General features: G+C 42.1%; 1 protein-coding gene across 4 annotated transcripts in view; it reads left to right on the top strand.

The window, feature by feature from the left end:
* Positions 1 to 550: 550 nt before the first annotated feature.
* NCKAP1L (NCK associated protein 1 like) overlaps positions 551 to 25,901 on the top strand; it is a 44,239-nt gene continuing 18,888 nt past the window's right edge. For 3 of the 4 annotated variants that reach the window (XR_004351619.1, XM_032644137.1, XM_032644139.1), the window contains exons 1-21: positions 551 to 719; positions 1,804 to 1,914; positions 2,643 to 2,735; positions 7,098 to 7,154; positions 7,875 to 8,017; positions 8,844 to 8,934; positions 9,025 to 9,162; positions 9,786 to 9,850; positions 9,974 to 10,023; positions 10,119 to 10,275; positions 16,052 to 16,108; positions 16,401 to 16,497; positions 16,918 to 17,027; positions 17,199 to 17,331; positions 17,732 to 17,813; positions 17,994 to 18,052; positions 18,269 to 18,414; positions 20,686 to 20,818; positions 21,108 to 21,227; positions 23,363 to 23,508; positions 23,817 to 23,948. Coding sequence is in view for 3 of the 4 variants with exons in the window: in XM_032644137.1 (XP_032500028.1) it covers positions 618 to 719; positions 1,804 to 1,914; positions 2,643 to 2,735; positions 7,098 to 7,154; positions 7,875 to 8,017; positions 8,844 to 8,934; positions 9,025 to 9,162; positions 9,786 to 9,850; positions 9,974 to 10,023; positions 10,119 to 10,275; positions 16,052 to 16,108; positions 16,401 to 16,497; positions 16,918 to 17,027; positions 17,199 to 17,331; positions 17,732 to 17,813; positions 17,994 to 18,052; positions 18,269 to 18,414; positions 20,686 to 20,818; positions 21,108 to 21,227; positions 23,363 to 23,508; positions 23,817 to 23,948 (2,222 nt within the window). In the remaining variant the exon portion in view is untranslated. The remainder of the gene's footprint in view (positions 720 to 1,803; positions 1,915 to 2,642; positions 2,736 to 7,097; positions 7,155 to 7,874; positions 8,018 to 8,843; positions 8,935 to 9,024; positions 9,163 to 9,785; positions 9,851 to 9,973; positions 10,024 to 10,118; positions 10,276 to 16,051; positions 16,109 to 16,400; positions 16,498 to 16,917; positions 17,028 to 17,198; positions 17,332 to 17,731; positions 17,814 to 17,993; positions 18,053 to 18,268; positions 18,415 to 20,685; positions 20,819 to 21,107; positions 21,228 to 23,362; positions 23,509 to 23,816; positions 23,949 to 25,901) is intronic. The other variant, XM_032644138.1, reaches the window with a different exon arrangement.

Below are 25,901 nucleotides of genomic sequence, written 5' to 3'. Positions count from 1 at the left end.
TCTCATTAAGGAGCTTATGATGTAGTTGGGAAGATAAGACATATACTTAAAAATATAACAAGGAATACAGTGTTATATAATGTTTGACAATGAATGCGGTAGTTTGGAGGAGTTGGAATTTAATCTAAATTCCTAAAATGTGAATAGGCTTAAGGTTCAGGAGAGAATAACATAGGCATTCTTGATGGGGATATAAAAGAGGGAAAGTATAAAGGTGGATGGGCCTGGGGTGGTTGATACTTTTTGTCTGGTGTGGAGCTTTATATAGGGCACTAGTGGAAGGGTAAGGCCAAAAAGGCTGGTGGCAGACTGTGAAGAGCCTTGAAAGCCTGCCCCTCTCCCCCACTTCCACACATTTTACAGTCTTACCAAAAATGCTGCACAGCTAGAAAGAGGAAGTCTCCCCTGCTGAGTGTGCAAGAGGAAGCACAGAAGATTTGGAGGCCTGTGAGGTGTAATGACTGCTTTCAGCCATGAGCCAATTGTAGAGGCAACGGGAAGACCAGCGCACCAACCAGGCTGGGTGCCTCCGCCCAGAGGGTGTCACCACCCAAGCTGAAAGTGTTTGGGGAGATCAGGCATTGCTGTCTGGATGCTCCTCTCTCTCCGTGGCCATCATGTCTTTGACTTCTGCCTACCAGCATAAGTTAGCAGAGAAGCTCACTATCCTGAATGACCGAGGTCAGGGGGTTCTCATCCGAATGTATAACATCAAGAAGGTAAGCATAGGCAAGTGGACTAGTACTAACTATTCCAGCAGTCGTAAGGCAGGGAACCCTGAGGCAGGTCCAGCCGTTAGGCTTGCTCCTCTTTCTCACTAGTTTAACTGGCCTTCAGTCACTTGGATTATGTAGGACAGCCAGTGCTGGGAGGCAGAAGCGGAGGCTTTTTTTCAGGGCTTCCGCCTTTCTTGGTATGATTCTCACCCCCAACGAGGGTGTCTGCTTCCTGCTGAGGTTAGAGATGGGATGGGAAATAACTGTGTTCCGGGTCTCCTGGATAAAAGTCTGGGTCTAGAATTCTGGGTCTTATTGTTTAGTGCTGGTCCCTCACACTCTGAAGACAGCCAAAGTTGGGTCTCTGGCAAAAACTTTTTCGTGCAAGTACTTTCCCTAAAAGGAAAAAATAGGTATGCTATTTGGATTAAAAAAAGAGTAGGTACCTTCTGAGGGACTTAGGCTCTGAGACAGTTGTTGCTGTGGTTATATATATATGTGTGTTTAGGATAGGAACTTCGGAATTGGGAGAAGCTGGTGGCAAGAGGTGGGCTAGGGGCTGGGCCTAGTGAAGTTAAGAGATAAAGATGGGTGGGAGTGGGGAATTTCTGGAAGAGAAAATAGGGGACTTGGGGGGAGGGGACTTTGGTGCATTTCATAATAAAACAAATCACTGGGGACATAGTTTCTCTGTCTCCATGCCCCCTATAAATGCCCTTTGGGATAAGATGCTTATATAATGGACATAATTGTGACACTGATTCTCCCACAGAGTCTAAGTCCTGAGCAGCTGCTTTTCTCACTCCTTCCGGCTTCAGCTGAGGGGTGAGGAGAGAGCTTCCTCTTTGTGCCGGGCGAGCAGATGTTAAGCTTTACCCAGCAAGACGAAATGCTGAGGTTATTTAGCTCTTCTGATAGTTAGCTTAATGTCCTGGAACTTGTTCCTGACCTACTCTTATGCTTTTATAATTAATTCCCAGATTCCCTTTCCCTAAGAGAGATTGTGTGAGAATGCATGATGCAGGAAGAGGTATGTTTCCAAGGAGCGGGAGAAAGGGTTGAAATATAGTGTTATTTATTTGTGCAGACTTGTTCAGACCCCAAATCCAAGCCCCCTTTCTTACTGGAAAAGTCCATGGAATCATCTCTCAAGTACATCAACAAGAAATTTCCCAACATAGATGTCCGAAACAGCACGGTGAGAATGCTGTCCCTCTTCTCTCCTTTCTCTGAAATAACTCTGTGCTTGGATGGTTCAAACTCTCTTTTGACTGCCTCTTTTTGAACTTGGCAGGGGATGGAGTAGCCTTCTTTTAGTTTTCCTAAGCTCAACCACAGGGCTTCAGGTTGTTGTAGTCTTAAGAATTCTGAGATAAGATGGGATTCTCCTAGGGTAAACTGGAGCAAAGCATTGCCCCTTTCTCCATTGTAAGATTCACAAGAACACTTTGTTCTTTCCAAGAAAGACAGCTCTATCGATGAAGCAGTTGCATATATTTTATTGTTGTTCCTATTTCCCCCTCAGTGTGTTCTCGGTTATTGTCTTAGAGTTATGCATCTAGTGTCATATCCCTTACTTCTCCCTTATTAAATGTTAGCCCTAGATTTCTTACCATCTTACCTATAGCATCTTCTCATTCAGCTTCTTTTGACTTTGATATGAATAATAAACCTCTTTAGCTGAAAGAGACCTTGAAATTTCCTCTCATTTCACAGTCTATATCCAGTCAGGATTGCATGCAACCGTCCTGCCTAGACAGAGAATATTCTCTGTTTAAAAACCTTCCGAGTTCAGAGACTTTCCAGCTTCCTCTGTCAGTGTATTTTAACCCTCTTTAAGAATGTTTTAGGTACAACCCCTGTTCTTCTTGGGTTACTTTGATCAATTGTCTTCTTAATTTGTGTTTTTTATTTTGTTTCTCTCAGCAACATTTAGGACCAGTACATCGGGAAAAATCTGAGATAATTAGATTCCTCACCAACTACTACCAGTCATTTGTGGACGTTATGGAATTTCGGGTGAGCTCTCTCTAGCCCAGGTCCCCAATGTTTGGACGTTCTTTTATGTTCCTTATTCCCATTTCTTGAAAAAATAAGATGTATTGATATATGGAGGAATATCTAAGTTGTATTGTTAAATGGAAGTGAGTTGCAGAATAGTGTATGATACAATTTTATTTTTGTTTTAAAAGATACATAAGCTCATATACACATAGTGTTAGTGTATATATATATATATATATATATATGAAAGATTTGGAGTATTTCACATTAAACTGTTAAAAATACCTGCCTTTGGGGGTGGATTATTATGATTAGCTTTAACTTATTACACTATACATTTTTGTATTATTTGAGTTAAAATTTTAAGTATTCTTAACCAATAGTTTATTACAAATCTACTGAAACATTTCAAGAATGGTACAATGAACATTGTTCTACTCTCCCCCTGGATCTCCTGATTTTTAGTATTTTGCCATGTTTGTTTACCTTTTTTTCTTCTTGAACCATTTGAGTTAGTTGCAGGCATCGTGACATTTCCCTCCCTGAACACTTTAGCATACATCTGCTAAGAGCAAGAATATTTTCTTACCTAACCTTAATACAATTATCGTACTCAGGAAATGTAAAATTGATACAATGTTATAGTTAATATATAGCCCATATTCATATTCCTCTAGTTGTCTCAAGGATCATACATTGAATTTATGATGTCATGTCTCTTAGTTGTCATGTCTCTTTAGTCTTTAATCTAGAATAGTTCTCAGCCTTATTTTGTCTTTCATGACACTGACCTTTTTGAAGTGTCCAGACTAGTTATTTTTCAGAATTTCCCTCAGTTTGGATTTGTCTAATTGTTAACAGTGTTTGGTAGCATAATACATGGATGATAAATTGAGTTTTAAACAATGAGCATGTACTATTTTTGTAAACATAAACTGTGAAAAATTATTTAGTACAATGTTTTTGAAGGGCAGATCGATATGGTGTTTCAAAAGTCTTAAAAATATATACTTTTAAATGTAACAATTCTAATTCTAGAAATTTGTCCTAAGGAAACAATCAGAAGTGCAAAGGTATATGTACAAGAATGTACTCTGTTGCATTATTTATGATAGTGACAACTTGATGATGATATATTCAAGAAATAGAGGCTTAGTTAAAAGTTCAGAGTATATGTCTATAAATGAATATTATACAGCTGTTAAGGATAACACATATTTATATTAATCGGCATGGAAACATGCTCTTCACATGTTCTTTAGTATAAAAGCAAATTACAATGTAGCTTACGACAGGAGATGTCCCTAAAATGTATATTTACATAGATAAATATGCATATAAATAAGGCTGGAACTTCTTTACATAGTGAGATTATGAGTGGCTTTAAAAATAAATTGAAATTATGTTTGTATTTTCTAATTTTTCTGCAATGAACACCTATTATTTATGTATTCAAGAAATAACACAAATTTTAGTCATCTGAGCCATTTAAGTTTGTGATGGTATTATAGTATTTCTTCAGGTGGTACAAGAGTATGGGACCCTGCTTTGGGTGTCCTGTATTTTCTCTAGGGAGCTAATCCAGGCTGTTCATTAGATCGTGCAATGAAGAGAGAAGTTGGGACATGGAAGACCGTAAGGTCTGAGGGAGGGTCAGGTCAGAGGTTAATTCATTTGGAATTGAGAGTAGTGATTAGGAAGAAGGTAGGCACTGGTGGAGGTAGTAGAAGAATGCTGGAAGCATATAAAAAGTCTATTACTAGAAAATTTGTCCAAAGGAGACTTTAGGATACCTCTGGTTGCTGCAGTGGTAAAGTTCTGAGCCCAAGAAATCTAGTATGCCTCATTCAGGGCAGTAAGGGAAATAGAGACACAGAGGTATTGTGCATTGTAAAGTAGGTAGGCTCTGAATCAGACAGAGCTGGTTTTAAATCTCAGCCTTATCACTTACAAACTGTATGGCTTTAGACAAGAAACTCTTTGACTCCTAGTTTCTTTATCTATAAAAGGGGAAATGAGATTTACTACATGGGGTATTTGTGAGAATTAAATGAGATAACACATTGAAAACATCTAGTACAGTGTTTAGCATATAATAAAGTAATAGGCCAAACAGATGTTAAATCCATTCCCTTCTGATTCTGTCTTTACAGTATAGTGACACTGGTTGTATGAGAGGCTGAAAGCAAACTTCAGTTATATCTTATATCCCTTGGGAATTGGGTTGCAGGAGGGAGTTGTAGACAGGCCCTCCCAGCAAAGGAGGCAGCATAGACCTAGACAGAGGTCTTGAGATCATGTAGTGTAGACAGAAGATCATGGCCTCCAGGTTCTAATTCTGATACTTTGCCTTACTAGTTTTGTGATCTTTGGGGAGTTTCTTAACTGCTCTTAGCCTCAGTTTCCCCGTATGTTACTTTAGATACAGCCTTTTGGGGAAGGTAACTTGGAAACATTTTTCCCCATACATTTAATAAGTTTGCAAATGTATACACCTGTGTAACAACCGCCACAAAGTACAGAAAATTACCATCAACCCAAAGCTTCCCTGCACCTTTTTTTCCTCAGTCCATCCCTACCTCCCTGACTCCTGGCCCCAGGCAACCACTGGTCTGCTTTCCAGATTAGGTTTTTCTTTTTCAGGGGTTCATATATATAATTAGAATCTATATAGCATGCTTTCTTTTGTGTCTGGCTTCCTTCACTCAGCATGTTTTTAAGATTTGTTTATGTTTCATGATTCATTTCCTATTTTTGCTGAGCACTATTTCATTGTATGGATACAATCTGTTTATCCACTTACCTGTTGATGGACTTTTAGGTTGTGTCCAGTTTCTGGCCATTATGCACAAGTTGCCATAAACATTTGAGTACAAATCATTTTTCATTTCACTTGGGTAAATAATCTAGAAGTTGAATTGCTAAATCATATGGTATGTATATGTTTAATTTTATAAGAAACAGCCAAACATTTTTTCCAAAGTCGTGGTTCCATTTTCCCTTCCCATCAGCAATATATTAGTGTTCCAGTTGCTCCACATTCTCATCAACACTTGCTTTTAGTCATTCTTTTTTTGTTTGTTTTTTGGCCATGCCAAACAGTTTTCGGGATCTTAGTTCCCTGAACAGGGATTGAACCTGGGCCACTGAAGTGAAAGTGCCAAGTCCTAACCTCTGGACCACCAGGGAACTCCCGAATTTTAGTCATTCTGATGGGTGTGTGTAGTGGTATCTTCTTGTGATTTTAATTTGCATTTCCTTGATAACTAATATTATTGGGTGTCTTTTCATGTGCTTGTTCGTCATTTTTATATTTTTAATTGTAAAGAGCCTGTTCAAATCTTTTGGCAACATACTTTAAAAATAAAAATATATATACCCTTTGATCTAGCAGTTCCACTTTTGTAGAAATGAAAGTACCCATGTGCAGTGGATAGGGCCAGGAATTGGAACAAAGCAAACACTCATCAGTGGGAAAAAGGCTGAATGAACTGGCCGTACCGTGGGCTATTATACAGCCACTAATAAGAAGTACATTAGTGCTCTACCAGATGACTTGAGGACTTTTAGCAGGTAAGGTTGAATAAGAAAAGTAAAATGATAAGAACAGTGTAATATTATCTCAAATTTTTAACACAAATGATTTTCAAAAAGACCCCTCTCTCTCTTTTTCTCCCTATCTAATAGGATTATATAAATAGGATGAAAATTAAGAAAGGACATACCAGGTTTACCTGAGGGTTGGGCAGGATGGAGGGTGGGTGCTGATGTTGCGGGGAGGGAAGTGTCCACAGTAAAACTGCATATTTATTTAGGTAAAATTATGTATGAAAAGAAAAAGAATCCCTCTCACACTGAAATGAGGTTAAATGAAGTATATGCAACTTACCTAGTAAGTACTTAGTACATAGTAGGTGATCAGTAAACAGAAACATGTAGAAAGTTGGGTAGTTTTCCCATTTGTTAATGATTAACTTCTGAGAATAAGAGACAGAATCAAAGAACAGACTGATTTTGGGATTCATCAATAAAAGTGGGTCTGATTTTTGGTAGTTTAGAAACAGCCTATCAGATGGTCTGCATCTTGTAACCTTTTTTTGTGGAGGAAGAGGGCACTGGGATGATAACATCAGGGAAAGTGTGCATAATGTAGTAGTGACTTGTGCCTGTGGAGACATGGGCATCCAGTAGGGTAGCCTGATAGGGGCCCACGGACAGCTTACAGAGGAGGAACTCCCTCTACTCAGCAACCCTCTCTTATGTTATTCAGTGGCTCTCTAGGACCTCCAAGGGAGAGAACCTTCCCCTCAAATTCTGGTTGTACATGTCATCTTCTCTTTATTCTCTATTCATTCTCATCTCCGATTCTACCCCCAGGATCATGTATATGAACTTCTCAACACGATTGATGCCTGCCAGTGCCATTTTGATATTGTAAGATTCTTGGCAATTCTCTTCTATCCTAGAGCCACGGAAATTGTCTCTGTTGGGACACTGTGGGGTGAGATGGGACTGGAGGAATGGCTATTCCCCCAGGACTATAATATAATATATATAATATAATATATACTGTATAATGAATGAATGGCTATTAATTCCAGGACTATAATTCTTTTGTAAAAATGTTGAAGTTAAAGTGTATTTACGGGCTTCCCTGGTGGCACAGTGGTTGAGAGTCCGCCTGCCGATGCAGGGGACACGGGTTTGTGCACCGGTCTGGGAAGATCCCACGTGCCGCGGAGTGGCTGGGCCCGTGAGCCATGGCCGCTGAGCCTGCGCGTCCGGAGCCTGTGCTCCGCAATGGGAGAGGCCACAACAGTGAGAGGCCCGCGTACCACAAAAAAAAAAAAAGTGTATTTACATGTTAAGCAGATCAGCAATGTGATTTATTTAATCCAGAATTCATATAAAAATCTTCTTATTCTACCTCCTCCAACCTCTAAATGCTACCTTATTTCCTGGCCTCCTTATATCTTGAGCTCACTTTTAGCTCCTGAATTTTGTTAAAATTTTCTCCTTCTGAATTTGCAGTCTTGTCAGTTTCTCCTTCTAAATAGATCTTTCCAGAGTCTGTTAAGCACTGTCTGAAATGGTTGGGGAAATAGTGGTTAATAGGCCTTGCTGTTCTTGGGTTCCTATGTATTTTCCTTGTAGAATCTCAACTTTGACTTCACTCGGAGTTACCTGGACTTGATAGTTACCTATACCTCAGTTATTTTACTTCTGTCACGGATTGAGGATCGACGGGTACTCATTGGCGTGTACAACTGTGCCCATGAGATGCTGCATGGACATAGGTGAGTTGAGATATACAAGATGAAGAATCTCATACATGGTGCTATGAGGTAAAGGTGGATACAAGAGAAATAGATGGTATGCTTTCTCATGTGAGAATCTATAGTCTATATGATAACCCAGGCAAAGTAAAACAATTGCCCTGTCTCTAATGAGTTTTTAATCCTGGGCTGGCTGCCACTCTGCTTTTGAGGTTATTGCAAAAGGCAAAGAAAATTCTTTTTAATATTGGTAGGGATAATATTAGTAAAGTTAAAGCCATTAGAGGTAAGTAATGTTTGAAAATACATTTGGAGCCAAATATAAATGGATTTTGGATTATCTGCAATTCTTTGCCTTTCCATTAGTGCAAATAAAAGTATTTAAGGGCTGAAAAAAATAAAGACCAGAGGGATCAGAGGGGACCGTGGAACATTGTTCTATGTATGATGTGTATTCCCATGTGCCTACATGAATACCTAGGCACATGACTTATCATTCGCTTTGAATGTATATATATTCTTTTGGGTTGTATACAGATTTGGGTCCAGCCATATCACTTGATTTGTGACTAATCAATATGAATTTATAGAATACCTATCATGTGTCCAACCTTATTTCAGGTGCTTATAATGAAGAAACTTTCATGGACCAGCCCCAAATCATGTGATTCTATCTTAGTTATTCCTGGGCCTGGAGTGGGTTATCTGTATATGTAATTCACAGTTTAGTATCTTCGGAGGTGGTGGAGAATACCAGACTATGTACACATCGTTATCCTATATGCAAACATGAGAGTTTACATCATGTTTAAGGGAGGGCTGTAACTCCTTTTTCCTATGCTTCCAGTGACCCCAGTTTTGCCCGTCTTGGTCAGATGGTCTTGGAGTATGACCACCCTCTGAAGAAGCTGACAGAGGAGTTTGGGCCTCACACAAAGGCAAGTTTCTTGAGAGAGTGGAGAATTCCTCAGGCAGAAGTACGTTGTCCCCATCATTGACATTGGAGATTCATTTGTTTTTCTCCACAGGCTGTGAGTGGAGCCCTGCTTTCTTTGCACTTTCTGTTTGTCCGAAGGAACCAGGGGGCTGAGCAGTGGCGTAGTGCCCAGCTTCTAAGTCTCATCAGCACCCCTGCAGCCATGATTAACCCTGCTAATTCAGACACAGTGAGTTCCCTTTTCCTCTTGTGAGTGGAAGCATTCTCTTTCCAAGGCCATCTCTTTAGAGGGTGCTTCTTTTCAGGAAATATCAGCCCTAAGAGTGCTTTAGCCCTCTTCTAGGATATGCTTCTGAGTTGATCACCTCTTGTGGCTAAAAAAATCATAGTTGGGTTGGGGATTTTCTTTGGACCAGGATTAGTGTGTGCCTGCCCACAGAAGGAATTTAATAAATGTTCATAGAATGAATGAATGGATGAAACTGAGTCATTAAGCACCTATTCAGCCCAGCAGGAACTTGAGCATAGATGTCAATTAATTAACAAATGTTTTTATTCAACCACTATCGGCCCAAGGTCCTTGCTTCAAAGAATTTATAATCTAGTAGGAAGATACGCCATGTATTCATAAAAATACAACTGACGGTACAAGAGTATGAGAAGCACCAAACAAGTGACGTATACTTTACATGGTAAAAGAATCCAAGGGAGACGGAAATCATGAGATTTTGAGTATTACTTTCCTGAATTGTTGAAGAGAAGTTATGTCAAACCATTTGTTTGTCCTCACTTCCAGTCCAAGTTCCTTTTTCTTTTCTCAACTATATTCTTGTCTCCTCACTCCACTTCTAGTGCCTCACCTCCATTATTGGCAGCTTTCCCAGATATTGGCTTATCAACGTGCCCTTATCCAGTCTGCTAAAATAAAAGTTGCTTTTGATACTCAAACTCTAGCTTGACTGCCCTTGTCTCGACTGCCTTAGTCTTTAGCGTGGACCAAGTTAAATAACTGCTAGACCGTCTCTGCCTCTCTTCTCATAGATGGCCTGTGAGTACCTGTCTGTGGAAGTGATGGAGCGCTGGATTGTCAGTAAGTTTTGTGGGATGAGGTGGGAACAGACATAGCATGTTATATGGAGATCAAATTCTAAAAGTCTTCCTCTGCACTGTTTTACCCACCCACAGTTGGGTTTCTTCTTTGTCACGGGTGCCTCAACTCCAATAGCCAGTGCCAGAAGCTGTGGAAGCTGTGTCTGCAGGGTTCCCTGTACATCACCCTCATACGGGAGGATGTGCTACAAGTGCACAAGGTCACCGAGGATCTGTTTAGCAGTTTGAAAGGGTGAGATATGAGGTCCCAGCTAATCTTTTAGCCCCTCGTGACAGGGATTTTTAGCCCCTCCTGACATCCTTTTCTTTAGGGATTTTTAGCCCCTCCTGACATCCTTTTCTAGTCTCCATAAGTGTCCCAAGTACAGGTGTTAAGGAATAATTCTAATTATTGAAGAAATATTTATTGAATACGTTCTATTTACTAGGTACTTCACTTGATACATTAGTTAATAAGATAGCATAGAGGTTAAGATAACGGATTCTGAAACCAGATTACCTGGGTTTGAATTCCAGCTCTACCACTTACTGGCTATGTGATCTTGGGCAAGTTACTTAGCTTCTCTATGCCATGCCTCAATTTGTCTATAAATAATAATAATACTTCCCTATGACCTACCTCATAGGGTTGTTATGAGGAATGAAAGAGTAATTATTTATAAAGCATGTAGAAAAGTGCCTGGTACTTTGTAAGTGCAATATATGTGCTTATTAAATTAAAAAAGACAGAATCTCTGCTCTCAAAAGAGCTTGCAAATTAGTGAAAAATAAACTGTTGTGATATAATAAGGGATTATGATGTATAAACCTAAAGTGCTTTAGAAGGATACTTAAACTGGCCCTGGAGGATCCAGGAAAACCTGGAGACAGATAGACCTGAAGAATTAAAAAGGGGAAGCGTGTGTGTGTGTGTGTGTGTGTGTGTGTGTGTATGTGTATGTGTGTGTGTGCTGGAGTGGTGGGGGTGGGGATGGAAAAGCAGGGAAATTGCTTAAGGCAGAGAAAGATACTTTAGGCAGAGAAACTATCAAGATTTCGAGGCAAAAGGGAGCATGGCAAGTTCTAAGAAACTCATATAGCCCAGGTTACAAAAATGAAGATGTTGTCAAGAGACAGATTTGGAGAGGTAAGTTGGGGCCTTGGATGTCCTGTCATGGGGTTTGAGCCTGTTCTAAAAAGGCTAGGGAGGGACTTCCCTGGTGGCACAGCGGTTAAGAATCTGCCTGTCAGTGCAGGGGACACGGGTTTGATCCCTGGTCTGGGAAGATCCCACATGCTGCGGAGCAACTACTGAACCTGTGCTCTAGAGCCCGTGCGCCACAACTACTGAGCCCGCGCGCCTAGAGCCCGTGCTCCGCAACAAGAGAAGCCACCACAGTGAGAAGCCCACGCACCACAACGAAGAGTAGCTCCCGCTCTCCGCAACTAGAGAAAGCTCGTGCACGGCAACGAAGACCCAATGCAGCCAAAAATAAATAAATTATTTTTTTTTAAAAAAGGGATAGGGAGCCATTGAGTGATTTTTCTTTTTTTTTTTTTTTATAATTTTTTTTTATTTTTGACTTAGCTGGATCCTCCAGGGCCAGTTTAAATTTTTTTATTTTGCTGTGCGCAGGCTTTCCTCTAGTTGCGGCAAGCGGGAGCTACTCTTCGTTGCGGTGCGCGGGCTTCTCACTGCGGTGGCTTCTCTTGTTGCGGAGCACGGGCTCTAGGTGCACGGGCTACAGTAGTTGTGGCGTGCGGGCTCAGTAGTTGTGGCTCGTGGGCTCTAGAGCGCAGGTTCAGTAGTTGTGGCGCTCGGGCTTAGGTGCTCTGCGGCATGTGGGATCTTCCTGGACCAGGTCTCGAATCTGTGTCCCCTGCATTGGCAGGCAGATTCTTAACCACTGTGCCACCAGGGAGGTCCCCACTGAGTGATTTTTAAACAGGGGAGTGACACAATGATATTTGCATTTTAGAATAAGTCACTCTGGCTGCAGGGAAGAAAAGAAGTTACGTGGAAAAAAACTAGAAGCAGGGATTAATTAAGTAAATTAGGAGGAATTGAGGATGAAGTCAAGGTTTCTGGATTGGATACTTGGTATTCCTTAAGATAAAGAACATATGATAAAAGCTGGTTTGTGGGGGAAAGGTTGTGGATTCACTTTTAAGCAGTTTGAATTTGAAGTATTTGTAGCACAGTGAAGTTAGATGTAGACCTCTTACCTTGTGATTGTGGAATTTAGGAGTGAGATCTGGATTCAGATAAAGGTTGGCGAAATGGTAATCAAAGCCATGGGAGTAGGTGAGATTACTCACGGAGAATGTGTGGAGTGGGAAGAGACTGGGATAGAACCTCTGAGAACGTTGAAATTTAAGGGCCAGCAGAGGCAGAGAAATCAGTGAGAGGTGCTGAGAAGAAGAATAACAGAGGTAAGGGAAGAAGACATGCTAAGAAGAAAGGACCAGTTATCTATAAATATGTTAGACGATGTTGGGAGGTCAAATAAAATGAGGACAGGAAAATGTTCGTTGAATTTGGCTGTAAAGATGGTCTTAGTCCCCTTCTTGTGGATAACTTCAGTTGAGTGCCGAGGTCAAAACCTGGACTGCAGTGGGTTTAGGACCAAATGGGAGATAAGGAATTTAGTAAATATCTCTTTCATGAAGTTTGACCTTGAAGGGAAGAATAGAGACAGAGCTATAATGAGAAGGAGGTGTGGGATTAAGGAAGGGGTCAAATACCTTTATTATCTTTGTAGTTGCAAAACTAACACCAGAAATGTGAAAAATACAAAGAGGAAGTTGACTACAGTCTCACTTCCCAGAGTAGTTTGGTGCATGTCCTCCAGATGCTTGTGTATACATATGAGCATGTAAAGGTGTGCATATATTTTCAGCCTTATATAAGCAATTGATAAAAAGCAATGGATCCACATTCTACATTATATTCTTTTTTTTTTTGGCTGCGTTGGGCCTTTGTTGCTGCGCGCGGGCTTTCTCTGGTTGCAGCGAGTGGGGGAGACTCCTTGTTGTGGTGCGCGTGCTTCTCACTGCGGTGGCTTCTCGTTGCAGAGCACGGGCTCTAGGCGTGTGGGCTCAGTAGTTGTGGCTCACGGGCTCTAGAATGCGGGCTCAGTAGTTGTGGCACACGGGCTTAGTTGCTCCACAGCATGTGGGATCTTCCCGGACCAGGGCCCAAACCCGTGTCCCCTGCATTGGTAGGCGGATTCCTAACCACTGTGCTACCAGGGAAGCCCCTCTACATTATATCCTGAAGTTTTGGGGTTTTTTTACTTTATTTTGGATATCTTTGCATGTCAGTCTATAGAGACTTATTCTTTTTAACAGTCAAACAGTATTTCATTATGTGGTTGTAACATAATTTATTTACCCAATCCACTATTGATGGACATTTGAAGTGTTCCCTCACTCCCTCCTTTTTTTCTTTTTCTTTTTAAAAAAAAAACCTTTACAAACAATGTTGAAGTGAACATCCTTAGACATATATCTTTGTGAACATTTCTATAGGGTAAATTCTTACAAGTGGAATTGCTGGGGTAAAGGATATGCATATTTCAAATTTTAATAGCTCTTCCCAAATTGTCCTCCAAACAGATGTATTATCTACCATCTATGAGAATACTTATTCATCATACTCTCAACAACTGAGTATTATTATTATTTTTTTTTTTGCGGTACTTGGGCCTCTCACTGTTGTGGCCTCTCCCATTGCGGAGCACAGGCTCCGGACGCGCAGGCTCAGCGGCCATGGCTCATGGGCCCAGCTGCTCCGCAGCATGTGGGATCCTCCCGGACCGGGGCATGAACCTGTGTCCCCTGCATCGGCAGGCGGACTCTCAACCACTGCGCCACCAGGGAAGCCCCAACTGAGTATTATTAAAAATTCATTGCCAGACTTAAGAGAGAGTAAATCTAAGATTAATAATTAGAAGTTACAGGAGGTAAATAGATACAGATATATAGAAACACTTTCTAATGATTACCGCTTCTGGGGAATGGAAGGGATGTTTGAAGCGTGTGTTGTTCCCCATCACTAAGAACAACACTAACATGTAAGATTTATAGTTTAGGGAGTTCTTTGCCATAAATGATCTAATTTGATCTTCATGTTACTTATACTCAGGTATATGTTTAATATATTCTTTTTTTCTTTTTTTTTTTTTGGGCTGTACCACGCGGCATAGGGGATCTTAGTTCCCTGACCAGGGATCAAACCCGTGCCCCCTGCAGTGGAAGTGCTGAGTCCTAACCACTGGACTGCCAGGGAAGTCCCAATATCTTCTTTTATAAATGAGAAAATAGAGGCTCAGTCTCAGTGTCACTCAGTTAATAAGAGATGAAATTAGGAAATCATTCCAAATTTTTTGACTCTTAATCCTCTCACTTTCCATCATACCATGTAGAGGATGAAATAATTACCCACCAGGAATGCTGTGGAGTTGAATCCTGATTTGATTAAGATACTTTCCAACTCTAAATTTCCTTGATTCTGTGCTAAGCTCAGTAAGGGGTGGTTTGGAGAAGAGAAACGAAAGGTTATAAATTCGACTAATGTGGTGGCAACAGATGCAGTACAAGAGAAGACAGATATAAGGGACATAGGGAGCACAGAGCCTAAAGTAGTGTGGGACTTTTGAGCATGGGTCACTAGTTGAAAAAAAGAAGTATGGTCAGGAGAGTCAAATGTTACGGAGAAACAAAGAACAATGAAAAGGCCATCTAACTTGGTGATTCAAAAGTTGACGGTGACCTAAGAGAGAGCAGCAGTTTGTTTAGTGTCTAAGATCATATGGGCTTCAAGGGTCAGTGAAAGGTGAGGTGAAAAAGAGTAAAGGTGCCTCTCTGGAGGAGTTTGGTGGTGTGGGAGAATGAGCAAAGTTCAGTAGATTGTCAGGGTCAAGCGAGGGTCCTTTTAGAATAAGGGAGGCTTATTGGGAGAAGAGAATAAAACCAGTGGAGAGAGAGAGAGATTGAAGTGACAAAAGGGTAACTGATAAGGTTAAATTCTAAGAGGAGGTGGGTGGGAATGGGACCCAGGGGAGAGCTGGAGTAACTACTTTTTTTAAAAAAATAAATTTATTTATTTATTTATTTTTGGCTGTGTTGGGTCTTCGTTTCTGTGCGAGGGCTTTCTTTAGTTGTGGCAAGCGGGGGCCACTCTTCATCGCGGCACGCGGGCCTCTCACTGTCGCGGCCTCTCTTGTTGAGGAGCACAGGCTCCAGATGCGCAGGCTCAGTAGTTGTGGCTCACGGGCCTAGTTGCTCTGCGGCATGTGGGATCTTCCCAGACCAGGGCTTGAACCCGTGTCCCCTGCATTAGCAGGCAGATTCTCAACCACTGCACCACCAGGGAAGCCCTGGAGTAACTACTTTTACTTGAGAGCAGGGCCTGTGCATATGTATGCACTGCTTCTTTGTATTTCCCTCAAACCTGAAAGAGTACTTCGGCTTGAAGGTGTCAAGGCAGGAGCACAGGACAAGAAATCTAGTCCCAGCTTTGCCATTAAAACTCTATGTGAGGGGGCTTCCCTGGTGGCGCAGTGGTTGAGAGTCCGCCTGCCAATGCAGGGGACGCGGGTTCGTGCCCCGGTCCGGGAAGATCCCACATGCCGCGGAGCGGCTGGGCCCGTGAGCCATGGCCGCTGGGCCTGCGCGTCCGGAGCCTGTGCTCCGCGGCGGGAGAGGCCACAGCATTGAGAGGCCCGCGTAACGCAAAAAAAAAAAAAAAAAAAAAAAACTCTATGTGACCTTGGGCAAGTCAGTTTTCTTCCGCAGGTATTATTTTCTTTATCTGTAAAATAATGATGAGAACTAGATAATCTCTAAGCTCTATGAGTCTCTTGTTAATAGGTCAGGGTAAAAAGTAAGGTTTGGAAATATCCTGATGGTGAAGGCTGCCCATGCCCCTTCAGGCTGTAGTTTGGAATCTCTGAGGACTGGGAAGGTGGGACAAGGCCTTTAGCTGGTGGTATGGCCAACCCTTCTGTGTGTATGTCAATCCTCAGGTATGGCAAGCGAGTGGCAGACGTAAAGGAAAGCAAGGAACATGCAATTGCAAACAGGTAAAGGCAGGGAATGAGCTCTTCCAGAAGGGATGGCATAGGAATCTCTCCTGAGATTGTTCTCTCCTCTCCTTGTTCTCACCCAAGTTTCTGTACAGCCTTATTGTCTCAACCCAAGAACTTGCTGCTGCCCCACAGATTCTTGTGTTTCCTTTACCAGGTCTAACTGTGGCATTGACCCCTCCTCCTAGCTGACACCCCTTCCTAAATGCAGCTGTCTTCTGCACTGTCTTTGGAAGATTTTTAAGGGTGGGTGAGGCAATATTCTCCAGTTTCCACTTTCTTTCCTCAGTGGCCAGTTTCACTCTCAAAGGCGTCAATTTCTGCGGCTGGCTGTGAAGGAGCTGGAGACCGTGTTAACCGATGAACCAGGACTACTGGGTCCCAAGGCAAGAGAAAGAAACATTGTGGGGGGGGGACGATGTTCAATGATGAAAGACTCCTATGTGGGGGATGACTTGGCATTCATGAGTTTTTGCATTTCTGAGTTTTTTGTTCTGTTTGTGTATGTATATGCTGATTCCCTTGAATCTTCTTAGAGTACCCTAAAACTTCTTGTATCTCTTTTTTGGGCACTATCATAGTATATCATATATTATAGCTATTTGTGTACTTGTCTTATCCTCTATTTGACTGTGAACTAATTGAAGACAGATAGTTTTTTGTGAGTCTCTGTGTTTAATATTGGATACCACTGTTGGTATGGTTACACAGTTGTTTCCATATGCATATTTTCATGATAGTTTTCTCTGTGCTTTGAAATCCGTTTTTAAAGTTGAAAATTCTCATAGTCCCTGTCCCCTCCTTAGGCCCTTTTTGCTTTCATGGCCCTGTCCTTCATTCGTGATGAGGTCACTTGGCTGGTTCGCCACGCAGAAAATGTCACCAAGACGAAGACACCTGAGGACTACGCTGACTCGTTAGTACTTGGCATGGTTAAGAATCTTGACCTTAGATGGACTGGAAAAAGGGACGGCGGGACATCAAATGACCTCGGGAGGTCTCAGTTTCTGCCCTGTTGTTGCTGTCTTTGTTTCGGGTCACATTTTCAGTCTCATACAGCTCTCTGTTCTCATCCTCGTCTTTGTAGGAGCATTGCAGAACTGCTTTTCTTGTTGGAGGAGATTAGGGCTCTGGTCCGAAGACACATCAAGGTGATAGAGCAATACCACCTTCAGTACCTGGCCAGATTTGATGCTCTTGTGCTCAGTGACATCATTCAAGTATGTTTAATTGATGATACTTTGGAAATTTGGGGGTGATCCCTGGTCATTTTCCCCTGGGGGCCACTCTGGCTGAATCTCATGCTCTGTAGATTGTGTGTCAAAAAGCCTGATTTTCCCCTCTACGTTTGTTAAAATTTTTAAAAAGGACTAATAATCTTAGCAATTTTTTCCCCCAAGTGAGGCTGCACAGAAATAGGAGAGAAGAGTAAAAGGCAGTTGGGTGTTAGCATGGCAGGGAACTCAGGGAGTTTCCTCCGTGTCTTGTTTGGCTCTTTCTCTTTGTTTGTGGCACTTGGCAGCTCTTCCTACCTTCATACACTGACTGAGCCTTGTGGTCCTTGTTTCTCTCTTGGTGGAACTTATACCTCCTTGATGGTAACTCCACCTTCTCTTCTAGAACCTGTCTGTGTGTCCTGAGGAGGAGTCGATCATAATGTCCTCATTCGTCAATACTCTCTCCTCTCTGAATCTCAAGCAAGGTAAGTGGAGGGAATTGGAGGAGGAAAAGTGAGGGCAAACATCTTTTTTTCTAGAAATATTGATCTCTTGAGCCAGGGAATAGCCAAGATGACTTTGAAGAGGACCTATTATACCATTCCATGCAGTTGGATAGAGGTGCTGTTTTATTATTTCCTTTTAAACTTCTATTTTTCTTGCAGTTGATAATGGAGAAAAATTTGAATTTTCTGGATTGAGGCTGGACTGGTTCCGTCTACAGGTAGGTCTGTTTCTGTTAATGGTCCCCCATTCTCAAGGTTTTCTCTCCCTCACAATCCCTTCTCTTTCTAACTCCTAAGCTCTGCTGTATGGAATGATTCAACACTGAAAACTGCTGATTGGACAGGACAAATACCAGCCAAACTGTAGTCCCAAGGCTGGGAGTCTTTTTCATTTATCTTGTTTTTCTCCACCCTTTTCCGAACTCCAACCATAGGCGTATACCAGTGTGGCTAAGGCTCCCCTGCACCTGCACGAGAACCCTGACTTAGCCAAGGTGATGAACCTCATTGTCTTTCACTCTCAAATGCTGGACTCAGTAGAGAATATGCTGGTGGAAACTTCTGATTTATCTACTTTCTGGTATGTCCTGACTCAGAGCTCTTTATCAATTGACCCGATCTCTTGCCTGGCCTCTGTGGAGGACTCTAATTCCCCCAGATACACAGGAAAGGCTTGTTTTCTTTGAGATCTCTTTAAAGACGGATGCTCAAACTCCACAGCTTCTTCTTTCCAGCTTTTATCAAGTGGTAGGAATTTGAAGTTGATTCCCTTTTGTGTTGGCTTTCTTTAGGAAAGCCATTTGGACTTTACACAGCATTCTCTTCTCTGGGATAATTCATTGATTATCTTTTCCTCACGGTTATATGTGGAACCTCCTTCTTCTTTTTATTCTTGGGACATTGTGATTTAAAAGAGACATGGAAAACTTGGAAGTTTAGTGGAGAGGACTGAAAATAATTGAGAGGGCTGGGGAACTGGGTCTTTAGAGAATGCAAATGAGTTTGTCTTCCTTGGGTATCATTCGGCCTTTACTAAGTGACCACTGTTGTTCATAACTCTACCCTTTGAGGGGTAAACACACAACACAATATGTTGGCTCTGCTCTCTGCACTCAGCATGAGTGGGGAGGTATAATACCCACATGTGAAAAGGACATCAACATAATAATGGCAAATGTGCATGATGTTGAGAGAATACAGGGTTGAGGAAAGATCAGCCTCATGAAATTAATCAGAGAAAGTTTTCTGGAGCCTGAGTGTCAAGTTTTGAGAGAGATGTGAATTAGTAATACTGAGGGACTTCTAAATCAGGGCCCAAATCATGCAGAGGTTCTGAGGGAGGAGTAGCAAATTTTGTATAAGAAAAGGGAAGGAGGTATTATTGGGTTGGCCAAAAGGTTCCTTCGGTTTTTAACGTAAAAATGAAACACACATTTTTCATTTTCACCAAGAACTTTATTGAACAACGTATTAACCCTTTTGTTCCACTACGTTCTGCCATTTTTCAGGCAGCTTCATAATTCCATCTTCCCAAAACTTTTTATCTTTTTGCGCAAAGAACTGTTCCAGGTGCCTTTTACAGTCTTCCAGGGAATTGAAATTCTCTCCATGAAGAGAATTTTGTAAAGACTGAAATAAATGGAAATCTGAAGGTGCAATACTGCGGGTGGTTCAGAACTTCCCAGCCAAGCTATAACAGTTTTTGCCTGGTCATCGAAGAAACACGTGGTCTTGCGTTATCCTGATGGAAGATTATGTGTTTTCTGTTGACTAATTCCGGATGCTTTTCGTTGAGTGCTGCTTTCAGTTGATCTAACTGGGAGCAGTACTTGTTGGAAATAATCATTTGGTTTTCCGGAAGGAGCTCATTATAGAGGACCCTCTTCCAGTCCCACCATATGCACCTTCTTTCGATGAAGCCCAGCCTTTGGTGTGGTTGGTGGTGGTTCGTTTCGCTTGCCCCACGATCTCTTCCGTTCCACATTATTGTACAGTATCCACTTTTCATCGCTCTTCACAACTTGTTTTAAAAATGGAACTTTTTAAATGTTTAAGTAGAGAATCACATGTGGAAATATGGTCAAGGAGGTTTTTTTTCTTGCTTAAGTTATGTGGAACCCAAACATCAAAGCGATTAATATAACCAAGCTGGTGCAAATGACTTTCAGCACTTGATTTGGATATTTTGAGTATGTCAGCTATCTCCCACATGGTATAACATTTATTGTTCTCAATTAATGTCTCAGTTTGATCACTGTCAACTTCAACTGGTCTACCCGACCATGGAGCGTTGTCCAGCGAGAAATCTCCGGCACGAAACTTTGCAAATCACTTTTGACAACTTTGAGCAGCCACAGCACCTTCTCAATATACTGCACAAATCTTTTTCTGCATTTCAGTTGCGTTTTTACCTTTCTTGAAATAATAAAGCATAATATGCCCAAAATGTTGCTTTTTTTCTCTCATCTTCAATACTAAAATGGCTACACAAAAATTCACCAATTTTGATAAGTTTTTTTTTAAAGGCATGCTGATATGACAGCGGTCACAATACAATCTAACAGAAGTTGTTTCGAATGAAGTTAAAGACAGCTAAGTGCTACTAGAGCCATCTTACGGAAAAAAACCAGATGAACTTTTTGGCCAACCCAATACTAACCTGTCCTGGGATCCAGTAAAAATATCTGAAAGGGTTGAGTTTCTTGGGTTCCCGTCTACCTTAAGGGTAGGGAAATTAAGGAGGGAGGGGTGAATATCAATAAATATTTGTTGAAAGAATGAATATCCTCTCTATCTCAAAGGGACCAGCTCCTAAACCCTGGTTGTAATTGTCCTTCCCCCTTTTCCGCAGCTTTCATCTTCGTACATTTGAGAAGATGTTTGCTATGACCCTGGAGGAACCTGCCATGTTGCGTTATGCCATTGCTTTTCCCCTGATTTGTGCTCACTTTGTCCACTGCACTCATGAGATGTGCCCAGAGGAGGTGAGTACCCTGAACTGCAAACCCTGTCATCTCTTTAATCACATCTCATTCTTATTCCCCCAAAACACAATTCCAAGAGTTGATTTTGGTCCCAGGAAGGGTACAGACATAGGTATCTGATGCAAGTCCCTAAATGTCTCAGCTTTATGTAGAATGTGTACTCTCTCTGGGTCTCATTTTCTTCTTCTGTGGGAGTGGGTGGCTCAGGCTGGGGCTCAGAACAGTATTATGAGGAAGAAGTGGTTGTCCTGGTGATGACAGTTTCTTCCTTGGGTCCTCTTTCGCAAAGTACCCCCACCTGAAGAACCATGGCCTTCATCACTGCAACTCCTTCCTGGAAGAGTTGGCCAAGCAGACCAGCAACTGTGTCCTGGAGGTCTGTGCTGAACAGCGAAACCTGAGTGAGCAGGTAGGCTCAGCCCTCTCTCTGTTTCAGTCTGTCCTCTGCAGTCCCTTGGTGCCTTCCCCTCTATCTACCTTTATCTTCTTCTCAAACACCAAGTTCTCTAACCCTTTCAGGTAGGGCTAGGGCTTTTGTGTACATGAGTTTATGGCAGGCTTCTTTTTTTAGTGTAGTCCCATCGGCAGTCTTTACTCCCTTGGGACTCAGTAGAGGTGTCTAAAAATACTCTAATTTGAACAGCTGCACTGCAACAAAATCTGTGCTTTCATTTGAAGTGTTCCAAGAGATGAGTTAACTTTCTAATTTACTTCCCCTCCTCTCTCTGCCCTGTGTACACGTACTTAGAACAGTGGCCCCAGATCACCTGTCTTGTCTCGCCTTTCTGTCCATCTGCACCCTAATCTGTAGCTATCTGAACATTTTCAGGCGCCTCCTCTGCGTTTATCCTCAGGGCTGCTTTTGTGTCTTTTTTTTTCAGGAGTCACCCTTCCTGATTTTATTAGTATTTTGAATTATGTTAATGGATTTGAATATTGAATCACTAATTCAACATACTTCACCATCATAGTGTTATTCTTCCCTTTGCTTCTGGATTCTGTTTGCTGATTTTCAGCTGGAAATTTCTGCTTTGCTTTTGTGTCTTTGTCTGTTGTTTTTCCCTCCCCTCCATTGACTGACTCATAGCACCCGGTCATGATTAGCTCAACCTAAGTTTATAAGAAATTTGAAAATGAAGAACTTGTTCCGCTGTTGTCCTGGATTCTTTCAGGTTTCCTAGACTACCCACCCTTCCTGGGTTTGAGTCAGGCTTTGTAGCAACTTTGGTAGGCGGGGAGTCAGGTTGTGTGCGTGTGTGTGTGTACATGTGTGTGTGTGTGTACATATGCACAGTTATATTATTACTTAACCTTCCCATTTTCTCATATGTAAAATGGGGATAAAAATAGTTTCTTTTTTTTTTTTAATTTGTGGCTGTGTTGGGTCTTCGTTGCTGTGTGTGGGCTTTCTCTAGTTGTGGTGAGCGGGGGCTACTCTTCGTTGCGGTTTGTGGGCTTCTCATTGTGGTGGCTTCTCTTGTTGCAGAGCACGGGCCCTAGAGTGCGCAAGCTTCAGTAGTTGTGGCACGTGGGCTCTAAGGCATGTGGGCTTCAGTAGTTGTGGCGCATGGGCTCAGTAGTTGTGGCACACAGTCTCAGTAGTTGTGGCACACAGGCTTAGTTGCTCTGTGGCATGTGGGATCCTCCTGGACCAGGGATTGGACCCGTGTCCTCTGCATTGGCAGGAGGATTCTTAACCACTGTGCCACCAGGGAAGTCCAAAAATAGTTTCTTAAAAGAAGTATCATAAAGGTGAAATGAAATAGCATATGTTAAATATTTGGTATGCGATTCTCAGTCGATGTTAGCTGCTATATTATTTGGTATTTATTGGGCACTAAGCCCTGTGCTGGGTTTTTGGGATGGGGTCCCAGAAGGAAAGGTACACAATTCCTGCCCTTGGGGAATGTCCCAATTTAAGGGAGAAAAGTGTACAAATACATGTTTGAAATTAATTTAAATAATTAATGCGAGGAAGATATGTAAACAAGTACAATTATGGGTATATTCATCGCTCAACTTGAATACCTACTACATACAAAGGACACAGTTAAAGATATTTGCTCAGTGCTGTATCAAGGTTGACTAAAACATTATGTATTATTTTCACACACACCAAAACTTTTGCAAATGACTATTGACCCCTCCAAAGTTATCATTTTGAATAAATAGTGATGTTGCCTTACTAATGGAGTTGCGTTTTTGGAACTACTTTCAGAATCTACCACAGACAGCTTTGCATAGTTTCAAGGTTGACGCACCTTTGCGCATCACGGTAGACTTGATTTTTTGGAAACAGTAGAAGCTTGGATTTAAAAAAAAACAAGTGTGACTATTAAGTAAGAAAACCAGTTTTCTCATGGCTGGTATCGTGCTCTAAGAGTAATTCCAAATGAAGAGATGTATGGGAGGAAAGAGAGGGAAAGGCAGAACGAGAAAAGAACAGACAATAAGGGAGGGACCTATTTATAACTGTTAGATGGATTACTCGGCAGTTTTAGGAACGAATCTCATTTCTCCATTCACTTGTGTTTGTTTCTAAAGCTTCTACCTAAGCACTGTGCCACTACCATCAGCAAGGCCAAAAACAAGAAAACCATGAAGCAGAGGCAGACTCCGAGAAAAGGAGAGCCTGAGAGGGACAAACCAGGAGCTGAGAGTCACCGGAAGAACCGCAGCATTGTCACCAAGTGAGGACCTAGGCCTTAGAGGACCAGCAGGGCACTACCTCAAAGAAGGGAGAACAGGAAAGAGGGAAGGTGATGCAGCAAAAGAGTGTGGAAGTGGTGGTGGGGAATGACAGATACGGAAAAGCACTTAAATATGAATTTTCTACTTTGCCTTTGAAGTCACCATCAATGTGTACTCTTCTAGGCTGAGTTTTTCCAGAAGATGAAAGGGGTCTAAGGGTCATGGGCCTGACAGATCCTCCCCAAATACTAGCAGGCAGTGCCAGACCTGTAATGGAGGCTCATTTTACTTTCTCAATTTTACTCAGCATGGACAAGCTACACCTAAACTTGACAGAATTGGCACTGACAATGAATCATGTACACAGCTTCTGTGTATTTGAACACACCATCTTCCCTTCTGAGTATCTCAGCAGCCATCTGGAGGCCAGACTCAACAGGTATCACTCTTTTGTTGTCTTCTGTTTGCTTAGTATGATCGTTCTCAAAGCTGGGTTCCATTAGATCTATCTTGGTGGTCATTCTGATGCAGTCAATCTGGCATAGGTCCCAAGCATCTCTATTAAAAATAAATAAAAGAACCCAGACTTCCCTGGTGGCGCAGTGGTTAAGAATCTGCCTGCCAATGCAGGGGACACGGGTTTGATCCCTGGTCTAGGAAGATCCCACATGCTGCGGAGCAACTAAGCCCGTGAGCCACAACTACTGAGCCTGTGCTCTAGAGCCTGCGAGCCACAACTACTGAGCCCGTGTGCACAACTACTGAAGCCCGTGCGCCTAGTGCCCATGCTCTGCAACAAGAGAAGCCACCACAATGAGAAACCCATGCACTGCAACGAAGAGTAGCCCCTGCTCGGCGCAACTAGAGAAAGCCCGCACGCAGTAACGAAGACCCAACGCAGCCAAAAACAAACAAACAAACAAACAAATAAAAGAACCCCAAACCTTTATAGGTTTCTTTTTTTTTTTTAAGATTTATTTTATTATTTATTTATTTATTTTATTTTATTTTTGGCTGCGTCGGGTCTTAGTTGCAGCATGCTGGATCTTTGCTGAGACGTGTGGGATCTTTCATTGCAGCACGTGAGCTTCTCTCTAGTTGTGGCGTGTGGGCTCCAGGACACTTGGACTCCGTAGATGTGGCATACGGGTTCCAGAGCGCATGGACTCTGTAGTTTGTGGCACACAGGCTCTCTAGTTGAGGCGCTCGAGCTTAGTAGTTGTGGTGCGCGGGCTTAGTTGCCCCACGACATGTGGGATCTTAGTTCCCTGACCAGGGATCGAACCCATGTCCCCTGAATTGTAAGGTGGATTCTTTACCACTGGACCACCAGGGAAGTCCCTCTATAGGTGGTTTTGTTGAACAACGAGAACTGGTCATCACTGGTTTAGTAGGGTGACTGGGGCCTTTGCAGTCAGCAGATCTGTGTTGATGCTGTTAGCTAAGACATCAGAGCAGGTTATCTAACTTGTTTGAGCCTTAATTTCCTATCCTATAGAGTAAGGATAATGATATTTACCTTATAATGAGAATTACCTGTAACTGAGAATTTGTAGAGAATTAAAGATAATAATGAGTGACATATATAGGCCTCAACAAAATAAATTCCCTTCCTTCCACTTTGCCTCTCATTCTGTTGCTCCCTGAAGCTGCAGGAACATTCCTTATATTCAAATTGGGCACTATAGTAGGCAAATTAGGGGAGTGAGGGGAAAAATTTTTTATGAATAATCTCCTAGTCTTCTGTGTTTCATTTTGCAATACGTAGTATATTTACTCATTCACTTAACAAGTATTTATTGAACATCTATTGTGTGTCATCAGTGTTCTCAAAGCTGTTAATACAGCAGTATACAAAAGAAATAAAGACTCCTGGCCACATAAAGCTTACCTTCTAGCAGGAGAGACAAGCAAAATAAGAACGTAGGATATATGGTAGATTAGAAAATAAGTGCTAAGCAGAAAGTTTAAAGCAGGAAAAGGAGATGGGAAGTGTGTAGTGGTGGTGGTGGTGAAATTTTACATAGGGTGGCCAGGGAAGGCCTGCTTGAGAAAGTGACATTTGAGTGAACTCCTGAAGGAATTGAGGAAGCCAAGTGGGTGACTATCTGGGGAAAGGACATTCTGGGCGGAGGAAACAGCAAGTGCGAAGGCTCTGAGGTGGGAACATGCCTGGTATGTTCGGGGAACAAGGAGACCAGTATGAGCCAGGGGGAGACTGGTAGGACGTGAGGTCAGAGAGCCTGGAGGAGTGGCAGACTGACGGTTCAGGTGGCTCTATGCCATCGTAAGGATTTTGGCTTTGATTCTGAGTGAGATGGGAAGCCTAGGCATGGTTTGAGCAGAGCAGGAACACGATTTCACTCAACATTTCAGTAGGTTCACTCTGTCT

Source organism: Phocoena sinus, chromosome 10 (assembly GCF_008692025.1).
Source record: "Phocoena sinus isolate mPhoSin1 chromosome 10, mPhoSin1.pri, whole genome shotgun sequence".
Taxonomy (NCBI): Eukaryota; Metazoa; Chordata; class Mammalia; order Artiodactyla; family Phocoenidae; genus Phocoena; species Phocoena sinus.
This window is presented reverse-complemented; position numbering and strand designations above follow the sequence as displayed.